We start from the raw sequence: 12133 nt of genomic DNA on the forward strand, positions 1-12133 counted from the left end.
ACAATCTCCATGAACACATCATGGTTTTTCCACAACATTTTATGCATAAAGTCTGTAATAATTCTAGCATATACTATAAGTGTACTTGGCACCTAAAAATCCCCCTATTTATACTCTAACATAAATACCACCATCACGAGAGGCAGTTTTATAGATTTGAATGCATCCAGACAATAAATCCAGTGCAGAGTTCATGCTCCCGCCAATAAAGTGCTGAAAGGACTGTCCAATGAGCGTTTCTTCTCTCGGCTGAAAGTGCAGTCCCACCTTTCTCCCCCTCAGGCGACGCACCCCTGAAACATGCTTTACTTAAAGCTTCATGAGATATCTTGGGTGTGAGTACCTTGGGTGTGAGTTTGCAGAGAGTGCTGAATTTGTTGTGGCCTGTGGCTTCCATCAGATATTTCTCAGCCACCAGTTCTCTGCCGAGAGCTTTCCACCAGGTTTCTGAGACGTCCCTGCCGATGCCGAACAGAGAGTGCTTCCGGAAGCGATCGGGAACCCGCTGAGCGCTCTGAAGCAGAGATCACACATATTCATTTGTAGTTCTGAGTTTACAAACTCATGTGTGAAAGATAAAGGCCTCATTGAAGCAGTATAAACATATGTTTTCCTTTTGCGTCCCCTCATCTGAAGACAAGACTTTTTGGATTAGTAACTGATTTTAATCAAGTGACATAAAACAAATTCGGCCACATTCCGAGGCAGAGGGTTTAGCATGTTATTGTATGTTAAGGGGTGTTGTGTGTGACGTACTGAGCCCCGCAGGAAGAGGATGGGCGCTGTGATGCCAAACCTCTCATCCATAGTGCTGACGGCCTTCATCAGCTGATAGGCACACGAGCCGAAGTCCTGCTGGACCGGCTCTGGATCGCCTCTGTTCACACTGACAGCACAACACCATAATGCATGTCATCCTCCATGAACTATCAGAGCAGTCTGAAGACACACAGAGAGCAGATCCACTCACCCTGTCCTGCAGTTATCACAACAAGCACTGCTACCCAGAATTCCCGACGTCACTTTCCTCAGGCGCTTGTCCTCGAAATGACACAAAATCAACCTACGATATAATTCACACAATGCTCAGAAAATCATCACCTTTACATTACAAAAATCACGTCTCAATAGGATTGTAAAAGTCTTAATAAATATGTGAAAATGAAATAATAATGTTATGTAGGAATATTTCCCACTAAATTTGCTGTAATGCAATGAGTTTTTTGTTGTTGTAACTAGGGGTGTAACAATATATTGTGTCACAATATATCGCAATACAAAAATGCAATATGTATCGTGGATAGTGACAATATGTATTGTGTATAGTTCACCCAAAATGAAAATTTCTGAGAAAAAAAAATTCAAGTTTACAGAGTTTTAGTGTCAGTACTACATTAAACTACTATAATGTTGAATATAATGTATAATAATGCAATGGGGGAATATTTGTGCGTCTGATAATGACAAATGTTTTATGTTACCAGTAAAAAGTGTCCTACATTATTATAAATATATCTAGTCAGTAACAGAGAACAAGCATATTCATCTACAATAATCCTGTATGTTCAGCTCCAGAATCATGAATATTGTTATTCTGGCGTCTCGATTGTCCTGAGCTTTGGGTTTCAGCACCAAGTCCAAGACTATTCATTTACACACACAATTTAACACCAAATTTAGCATTTTAATCAACAGTACATTTTTTGTGAACCTTCTATCATGTGTCTTGGAGTATCGCAATAATATCACATCGAGTTCAATATCGTGATACGTATTGAATCATGAGTTTACGGTATCGTTACACCCCTTAGTAACAACACATTTTCTTTGATTGAGTTGAAATAATCTTTCATGAGATTCACCCAAAATTAAATTCACTTACTTTCGTCTGCATTTGGTTGAATTTAGATACTTTTCCATTTTTGCCATCATGTCTATTTTGTAGCCTCTGAAGCGCTCACTTTTGGATTGATTGAGTATGAATCTTCCGGAAAACAAAAGCAGATATATTTTAAGTAGGCGCATCAGAAAACGTCTTGTAAGTCCAGCTAGTTAAGGAAGGGTGAGTGTTCACCTGTTCAGGGCCATATCTCCAGGCATCCACAGGACGTGACAGGCGCTGGGCAGCCCGTCTCTGCCGGCCCTCCCGATCTCCTGATAGTACGACTCCATCTCTTTGGGAGCCCCGTAGTGGATGACCTTCCTGATGTCAGATTTATTGATGCCCATCCCGAACGCCACAGTGGCCACCACACACTGCGGACAAAACCATGAGGGAACAACACTGTGACGGAGCGCCCTACCAACCAAACACCGAAACCAGCTCATCTTCCCCAGCTCACGTGATGGTGTCAAGTCAAGTCAAGTCAAGTCAAGTTTATTTATATAGCGCTTTTCACAACGTAGGTTGTATCAAAGCAGCTTCACAGCATTAAATTAAAACAATACATCAATGTTTGTTTCTAGTGGAACGTCCAAATATCCCCAACTGAGCAAGCCAAAGGCAACAGTGGCAAGGAACCTAAAACTCCATCAGGTGACCTAATGGAGAAAAAAAACCTTGGGAGAACCCAGGCTCAGTCGGGGGCCAGTTCTCCTCTGGCGTTTATGAACTAGAGACCGGATTTAACTGTAAGATTAACAGTATTATATGAATGCCTGGCTGAAGAGATGCGTCTTTAATCTAGTTTTAAACTGGGAGAGCGAGTCTGAGCAACGAACAGTATCAGGAAGACTATTCCAGAGTTTTGGAGCTAAATGTGAAAATGCTCTCCCTCCTTTGGTGGATCTGGATATCCTAGGAATGACCAAAAGCCTTGAATTTAGTGATCTTAAAGAGCGTGATGGATTATAGGGCGATAGAAGATCGGTTAAATAGACTGGAGCTAAGCCGTTTAGGGCTTTATAAGTCAGTAGCAATACCTTATAATTAATACGGGACTTTATAGGTAACCAATGTAGTAGGGGTGTAACGATATTCGAACCGAACCGAAAAACCGCGATACACCACCAACGATACGAATCGCGATACTCTCATGGCGTACGATACTCGGTTACTCACGTAACCTCGGTTCTCTCTAGAGAGGGAACGAGTATTGCGTAAGGAACTTACGCTACGGGAAAAGTCATCTTTTCTCGAGATACTGAAGCCAAAAAATTATCCTTAATTTTTCATAATTTGTCAACGCAGTGCAGCAGGCAGCACAGCAGAGCTAGAGCGGGCAATACTGCGTGCTCATTGGCTGCCGCGCGGCAACTGCTTAAGCCTACCAGTGAGCCCCGCGTGACGTCACGCCCAATCAGGGTGCGCGCGCCCTCGCGCGTCACAGCCCGCCAGAAGGGGCGGCGTCAGAGCGTATAAAAACAGGGCTCGGAGGCTTAATTCTCTGGTTTCTGTCGAATGAAGCGACATGAGCTCGAGGCGCAAGCACGGCAGGGAACGCAATACTCGTTCCCTCTCTAGAGAGAACCGAGGTTACGTGAGTAACCGAGTATCGTTCTCTTACGAGAGGTTCTCTCGTATTGCGTAAGGAACTTACGCTACGGGAACCCTTTGTCAACGCCGTGCGCGCCATGCATCCACACACAACTCCAGGGGGAGGGGACCCGGGGAGTGAAGAGTGGGGAGAGAGGTGGCCAGCAATGCGGGCCAACACATGTACATAAGCACCCGTAGGGAGAAACAGAGCGGCGCAGCCGGTCTGTATATAAAAGCTTTCCCTGAAAGTGCGGCTCGACCAGAAGAGTCAAATCTAATATCCAGCCTGCGAAGAGCAGGGCATGAACATGATTTTAGACTGCAAGAAGTTTAGCCTGCAGGGCGGGAACTTCCAGGTTATAAAACCTAACAAATGTAGACGGGGAGGCCCAGCCTGCTGCCGTACAAATGTCATAAATGGAAATCCCACTGGACCATGCCCACGATGAGGCAACGCCTCTGGTGGAATGAGCCCGTATGCCCAGAGGGCACTGCAGGTCTTTGGACGCGTATGCTGTCGCAATAGCGTCCACTATCCATCTGGATAGCGTCTGTTTCGAGGCGGCGAGACCCTTGGTGTGCCCACCAAACGAAACAAAGAGCTGCTCTGAGAGCCTGAAGGCTGCAGAGCGCGTAATATAAAGCCTTAACGCCCTGACAGGGCAAAGGAGGTTATTATCGACCTCGCTGGCTGCCGGCGGCAGGGCTGAGAGGGAGATAACCTGTGCTCTGAAAGGAGTACCCAACACTTTAGGGACATAGCCATGTCTAGGTTTGAGAATGACTAACGAGTCGTTAGGTCCAAACTCGAGACACGACGCGCTAACTGATAGCGCATGCAAGTCACCCACACGTTTTACTGAGGCGAGGGCCAGCAGAAAAACGGTTTTGAAAGTGAGGTATTAGAGACCCACAGAGTCTAACGGCTCGAAGGGAAAAGCTTTAAGGGCCTCCAGGACCGAAGACAGATCCCATATCGGAACCGAAGGTGGCCGCGGAGGGTTCAGCCTCCTGGCGCCTCGCAGGAAACGGGTAATGAGTTTGTTTCTTCCTAGTGCGCGGCCGCGCGCCGAGTCGGCGAACGCAGCAATCGCCGCAACATACACCTTGAGCGTGGAGGGGGACCTGCCCGCGTCCAAGAGCTCTTGGAGGAAGTTCAGAACCTGTGGAACCCCACAGGACTGAGAGTTCAAACTCTTCCCTGCACACCATTTGTTAAACACTGACCATTTAGACGCATAGAGCCGCCTCGTCGAGGGGGCTCTGGACTGCGAGGTCGTGTTAACTACCCCTTCTGGCAGATCAGCGAATATTCGTTGATTACCCACGCATGCAGAGACCAGCGCTCTGGATGGGGATGCAGAATTGACCCTCGGGCTTGAGAGAGACGGTCTCTCCTCGCCGGAATCGGCCACGGGGCTGTGTCTGACAGGCTCACCAGCTCCGGGAACCAGGGTTGGTTCTCCCAGTGCGGGGCTATGAGGAGCACTGCGCAGCGCGTTTCCCTGATCTTTGCTAATACCTGAGGCAGCATTGAGATCGGGGGGAAAGCGTACAACGGGACACTGGGCCAAACTTGGGCCAGCGCATCCTTGCTCTTCGAAAAGAACCTTTTGCACTGAGCGTTCTCGCTTGTGGCAAAAAAGGTCCAATTTCGCTTCGCCGAAGCGGCGCCACAACGTCTGTACCGTCTGGCTGTGTAACGCCCATTCCCCTGGGGTAACATTGTCCCTGGACAGTTTGTCCGGGTCGTCGTTCAGGTGCCCGGGCACGTGCGCGGCTCTCAGCGAGCGCAGCGAGCCCTGAGCCCAGACCAAAAGGCGTTCTGTTAGAGCGCGCAGGGCTCTGGATCTGAGTCCGCCCTGGCGGTTCACGTAGGACACCACTGACATGTTGTCTGAGCGAACTAGCACGTGGTGTCCCCGCAAGTATGGGAGAAAATGCTTCAAAGCCTTCTCGACCGCTAACATCTCCAGACAGTTTATATGGAGGTTCCGCTCTGGGCCCGACCAGGGGCCGCAGATTGGTCTGCCCCCGTAAAGCGCTCCCCAACCCATGTTGGACGCGTCTGTCGAGACCACTTTGCGGTGTGAGATGACTCCCATTGTCACTCCCTGTCGGTACCATTCGGGCGCTAGCCAGGGCTGCAGGGCTGAGACACAGACCTGAGTCACGCTGACTTGAGCGCTGCCCGAAACCCACGCTCCGCGGGGTATTTTCGATTTCAGCCAGCATTGAAGCGGGCGCATTCGAAGTAAACCCAGCTGTAGGACCGCTGCGGCTGATGCCATATGGCCTAACAGCTTCTGGAAACGTTTCAGAGGGAGGTATCTGCCCTTTTGGAAGGATGCTGCGAGGTGTCGAACACAGCGCGCGCGCTGTTCTGACAGCCTGGCCGTCATCGCCACCGAGTCCAGTTCTATTCCTAGGAAGGAAATTGACTGACTGGGGATAAGTGAGCTCTTGGCCCAGTTCACCGAAAGACCCAGGCTTTCCAGATGACTGAGAAGCGCTATCTTGTGAGAGATGAGTTCCTCTTTTGACTGCGCTAGTCTTTCAGATCTAGAGATATGAACCAGTCCCTCGGGCGAATTAGCGCGAGGATCTGCCTGGTCGTAAGCATTTTGAACGGCCGTCTCATGAGAGCCCTGTTCAAATGTCTCAGATCTAATATGGGTCTGAGCCCACCGTCCTTCTTGGGCACGAGGAAATAACGGCTGTAAAGCCCGCCTCGGTCAGAGAAGGAGGAACTCTCTCTATCGCCTTTTTTTTTTTTTTTTTTTTTTTTTCGTAGCAGCTTCGCTATTTCTGCATGAAGCAGATGGGCTGCTTCTGCGTTCACTTTCATTTCGGTCCGGGCTTGAAAGCGCGGAGGCCGACGACTGAACTGTAGCGAATAGCCCTGTATTACCGTGTCCAGCACCCATGTCGACACACCCGGAATAGCTTTCCATGCATTCGCACTCATAGCTAGGGGTCGAATGGCCTCTGAGTCCTGCCCGCTGCATAGCGCGGGACGAGGGAACTGCAGTGGCGGGCGCGCGGTGCGCGCCGAGACAGTGCTGCGAGACGGGGACTCGCTGATAGCAGTGACCGGCCGGATTGCGCTGAGAGAGCGCGCGTGAGTGTTTATAGCAGAGTGTGAACGCAGGGGAGCGGGCACAGGACTCTTTATTAAAACACGGCCGGTGGCAGTGGCGATATCTGAACCCTGAACGTGTGAGACAGAGCGAACAGCGTGTGGTTGTGAGCACTCGTGAGCGGGCACCTTTCCTACACTTAACACTCGAGCGGCAAGTGCGCGCTTTATGTGAGTGTGCTCTGTGGGGTACACAGGGGGAATTGTGCTTGTGTGTAGAAATGAACACTGGGTCGTGGGCATATTTACTACACTCAAACACCGTCGGCGTGAGCCGAATAACCAGAATTAACACTCTTTGCCAGATTTTCTGGGCCGCTGTACGAACAGCGTTTGTGTGCAGGCGAGCGAGTTGTATAACTGACTCATTGGCTGCAATACACACACTTTCTGCGTGTGAGAAGCTGGCCGCGAGCTTGGATCAGCGAACAGCATAAAAATTTTTGCTGCCAGAGCCGGGATCGAACACGGGTCTCTGGTGTGAAAGCCTGTTATTCTGCCACTGAGCCACAGGGGAAGAGTGCATAGGCTATCGGTTCGCTCGAGCATAAGAGAGTGCGGGTCATGTTTTTCGTCGGCGATAGCGTGCAGACGTGCGTGTATTATAACAGGCTCGTTGCTGCAACATTAACATTTTCAGCCGCCTAAACTCAGAGGGGGCTGAGAAACGTATGGGAATTGGAGAATGGCCCGGCCTCAGCGGGGCTACAAACATCTCCCTCCTCATTCCGCCGGTGAGTGAGGCACGCGGGGTGCTGAGCATTACTCGTGACCGTCCGCTCTGACATCCCTGAGAACGGCGCAGTTTGCGCGGGAAGCGGGGCGAGTAGCCGGAGCGTCGTCATGTTTTGCAGGCGAGCGTGTAAGGTAACAGGCTCGTTTACTGCAATATTAATATTTCCAGCCGCCTGAACTTAGAGGGGACTGAGAAATATGTGAGAAAGGCGGAAGCCAAGCCTCGGTGAGACTCGAACACTCTCTTTCCTCCTATCACCGGCGAGTGACGGACGCGGGGACAGTAGCTTTCTTGTAACGTAAAGAAAACTAACCCCGCGACTGTCAGCTTCTGCAATCCCTTGTGAGCGGCGCAGTCTGCGCGGCTCGAACAGAGGGAGAGAGTGCGGGGAGAGCGAGTAGCCAGAGAGCGTTATCATGTTTGCAGGCGTGCGTGTACTGTAACAGGCTCGTTTACTGCAATATTAATATTTTCAGCCGCCTGAACTTGGAGGGGACTGAGAAATATGTGAGAAAGGCGGTAGCCAAGCCTCGGTGAGACTCGAACACTCTCTTTTCTCCTATCACCGGCGAGTGACGGACGCGGGGACAGTAGCTTTCTTGTAACGTAAAGAAAACTAACCCCGCGACTGTCAGCTTCTGCAATCCCTTGTGAGCGGCGCAGTCTGCGCGGCTCGAACAGAGGGAGAGAGTGCGGGGAGAGCGAGTAGCCAGAGAGCGTTATCATGTTTGCAGGCGTGCGTGTACTGTAACAGGCTCGTTTACTGCAATATTAATATTTTCAGCCGCCTGAACTTGGAGGGGACTGAGAAATATGTGAGAAAGGCGGTAGCCAAGCCTCGGTGAGACTCGAACACTCTCTTTTCTCCTATCACCGGCGAGTGACGGACGCGGGGACAGTAGCTTTCTTGTAACGTAAAGAAAACTAACCCCGCGACTGTCAGCTTCTGCAATCCCTTGTGAGCGGCGCAGTCTGCGCGGCTCGAACAGAGGGAGAGAGTGCGGGGAGGGCGAGTAGCCAGAGAGCGTTATCCTGTTTGCAGGCGTGCGTGTGCTGTGACAGGCTCGTTTACTGCAGTATAGATATTCCCAGTAGCCTGAACTAGGAGGGGACTGAGAAATATGTTAGAGATGGAGGTTAGAACGGCCTTGGCGGGTCTAGAACACTCTTTTCTCCTTTCGCCGGGAGACGGCGGGCGGGGGGGAGGGGGGTAGCTTTCTTGTAACGTAAAGAAAGCTAGCCCCGTGACCGTACGCGTCTGCGATCCCTTGTGAGCGGCACGTTTTGCGCGGCTCGAACAGAGGGAGAGAGCGAGCCCCGTAATCATCCGCATCTCTAACACACCTTGTGAGAGGCGCAGTTGCGCGGCTCGACAGAGGGAGAGAGAGAGCGGGGAGTGGTGCGAGGCATTTGAAACAACGCCTCGTGTAAAGATACATCAGAAAAACACATAATGAGAAAGGATATATCGCCGGATAGCTGAGCTGGCACGGCAGGCTGAAGGCGGCGAAGATTCGTCCGGCTTCCTCAGGCTGTCCTAGGCTGGCTCGTTGCTGGTTTCGACGGCGACGGCTTCTCTCAGAGAGCAGCGATGCGAAGAGCTTCGCTGAAGAGACAGAAATCAGAGAATTAAGCCTCCGAGCCCTGTTTTTATACGCTCTGACGCCGCCCCTTCTGGCGGGCTGTGACGCGCGAGGGCGCGCGCACCCTGATTGGGCGTGACGTCACGCGGGGCTCACTGGTAGGCTTAAGCAGTTGCCGCGCGGCAGCCAATGAGCACGCAGTATTGCCCGCTCTAGCTCTGCTGTGCTGCCTGCTGCACTGCGTTGACAAATTATGAAAAATTAAGGATAATTTTTTGGCTTCAGTATCTCGAGAAAAGATGACTTTTCCCGTAGCGTAAGTTCCTTACGCAATACGAGAGAACCTCTCGTAAGAGAACCGAACACGCCCGCCCCGCCCCCATTGGACCTCATGTCTTATGTGTACACAACGAATACAGCGTTGTTGCCTAACCACCATTAACCACCATTAACCACATTTAATCGCAAAAAGCTCAGTGTTTTGTTACTTTCGATAATAAGCAAGGTGTAATCTTTCAGATTCTGTCTATTTGATCACGAAATTCAAACATGAAATGTCGTTTTGGCGCTCTTTGATCTTGCGTGACAGGCTCCTCATTTAAAGCGGCAGCGCGGAGCGCGAGTAAACGCGAGCATCTCTTCCTCAGTTACAGAATAAACATGAATGGACACCTGAAGATATGTTGAAAGATACAGTATACTTACTGAAAGGCATCATAACTCGTGTAATCGCTAAGTCAGTGTTTCAACAGCGGAAATACGTCAATAAAACACTTAGTTTTTCATATAGCTTTATTTACCTCAGGCAAGTCAGTGTCCACAGCTTGTTGGTTTGCTAAGGAAATTAACCCTTTCACTAAATAAATGCACTGTATTAGCCTATATATTATAGTTTACTTAACCTGTTAATGACATCTTGATTATTTAATGTATTTTTAAAATATCTGTCATGAAAATGACAGCAACTGTGTAAATGATTATATTTCAATAATAAATTAGAGTAAAAACATATGTTAATGTAAAAACTGCCTTATGTACAGTTTACATGTTTTCATACAATTTGTTACTTGAGTGTTGATTATTATTATATCTAAAAATAAATAGCAACTGAATTTAGGCTAAAAGTCTAGGCTCTGTTGTTAAGCTTTAATGTTATAGTAATGTGAAAGTAAGGGCTCCTGTATAGTTTACAGCATTAGCAGATCATTTTTTTTATCCTTGTGAGACGTTTACTTGTAATTGAATTAATTTAAAGACAAGGACACAATTTGTTAATTAAAGCACTGTTTAAAAAAAAAACTCCACCCCACCTAAATGAACCGAACCGAACCGAACCGAGACGTCAAAACCGTGGGACGTACCGAACCGTCAGTTTTGTGTATCGTTACACCCCGACAATGTAGTGATGATAAAATCTGTGTTATATGATCATATTTTCTTGATCTAGTAAGAACTCTAGCGGCGGCATTTTGGACTAACTGTATCTTGTTTATTGAGGATGCAGGACAACCAGCTAATAAAGCATTACAGTAATCTAGTCTCGAGGTCATGAATGCATGAACTAACTTTTCTGCATCAGAAACTGATAGCATGTTACGTAGCTTAGCAATGTTTCTAAGGTGGAAAAAGGCTGTTCTTGTAACATATAAAATATGATTTTCAAAAGACAGGTTGCAGTCAAGTATAACACCCAGGTCTTTTACTGTAGAGGATAAAGTAACAGGACATCCTACTATGTTAAAGTTATAGTGTGAGAGGTTTTGTGGGTGGTTTTTTGAACCGATAAGTAGTACCTCTGTCTTGTCTGGATTTAATAAAAGAAAATTGCGCGTCATCCAATCTTTTATATCTTTAACACACTCTGTCAATTTGCATAATTTAGCGTTTTCATCCGGCCGTGATGAAATATAGATTTGAGTGTCATCAGCATAACAATGGAAACTAATTCCATGTTTCCTTATAATATTTCCAAGTGGCAGCATATATATTGAGAATAACAGAGGGCCCAACACAGATCCCTGCGGCACTCCATAGTTTACTGGAGTTATGATCGATTTTTCTCCATTTAAATAGACAAAATGGTAGCGCTCAGATGTATGTCATCAGCACATGGCCACCAGAGGCCGTGCAAAAGCTGCACATGCTGGCACCGGATGACGACGAGATGCTGCAGATCAGGCAGTGTGGCGTGAAGAGTTTACATAAATGCATTAATTCATCAATAAAATATTCAATGCAATATATTTTTGGACAATATGCTGAGACACAAGTCTTGACTCGTGGTGATCATTTGCTCTTCAGTTTGATTTGCCATTATTAATTATCTGAAACTGTTTAATTTAAAATCACCCGTCCATAAATTACTTCGGTAACACTTTATAATAAGGTTTATTAATTAACTACCTTAGTTAACATGAACTAAGAATGAACAATACTTTTTTATTTATTAATCTTAGTTAATATTAATTTCAACATTTACTAATACTTTATTCAAATCAAAAGTATTGTATCTGTTTAACATCAGTTAATGAACCTGAACTAACAATGATCAGATGTATTTTTATTACTTAATGTTAACAAAGATTAATAAGTACTGTAACGAATGTGTTGCTCATTGTTAGAACATGTCATGTTCTATAAAACTAACATGAACTATCATACATTAACTAATGCTAACTAATGAAACTTATTGTAAATTGTTACCAAGACTTCATATATATTTATTTCTCTATATACAAATATTTAAAGAATTGTGAATCAGACACACTAAAATAAATCGAACTGACAGTGTGAGCCACACCAGTACGTGAAGTTACCCAATCATAACAGAGGTCATGGACAGAAAACACTTTACAATAAGGTTTCATTTGTTAACATTAGTTAACATGAACTAACAATGAAACATTTTAAAAGCATTTATTAATCTCACTTAAATGTTAATCTCAACATTTACTAAAACATTAAAATTAAAATCAAACGTTGTATCTGTTAACATCAGTTAATGAACCTGAACTAACGTCAACTAACAATGATCAGTTGTATTTTTAATTAATTAATGATAACAAAGATCAATAAGTACTGTAACGAATGTTTTGCTCACTGTTAGTTAATCTTAGTTAATGCATTAACTAACTGTAACAAATGGAACATTATTGTAAAGTGTTACCAAAAACATGAACATGAACGCTGAGTGAACG

At 46.7% G+C, this 12133-nt stretch overlaps 1 protein-coding gene across 8 annotated transcripts in view; it reads right to left on the reverse strand.

Annotated features, from left to right (window-relative positions):
- Window positions 1-12133, reverse strand: part of wrn (WRN RecQ like helicase) — a 38042-nt gene that overhangs the window by 12297 nt on the left and 13612 nt on the right. For all 8 annotated transcript variants that reach the window (XM_079862224.1, XM_079862222.1, XM_079862225.1 and 5 more), the window contains exons 20-24: window positions 2075-2256; window positions 1883-1984; window positions 971-1063; window positions 757-886; window positions 344-514 (exon numbers count right to left, since the gene is read on the reverse strand). In XM_079862224.1, the coding sequence (XP_079718350.1) occupies window positions 344-514; window positions 757-886; window positions 971-1063; window positions 1883-1984; window positions 2075-2256 (678 nt within the window). The remainder of the gene's footprint in view (window positions 1-343; window positions 515-756; window positions 887-970; window positions 1064-1882; window positions 1985-2074; window positions 2257-12133) is intronic.

This window comes from Squalius cephalus (genome assembly GCF_949319135.1).
Source record: "Squalius cephalus genome assembly, chromosome: 24".
Taxonomy (NCBI): domain Eukaryota; kingdom Metazoa; phylum Chordata; class Actinopteri; order Cypriniformes; family Leuciscidae; genus Squalius; species Squalius cephalus.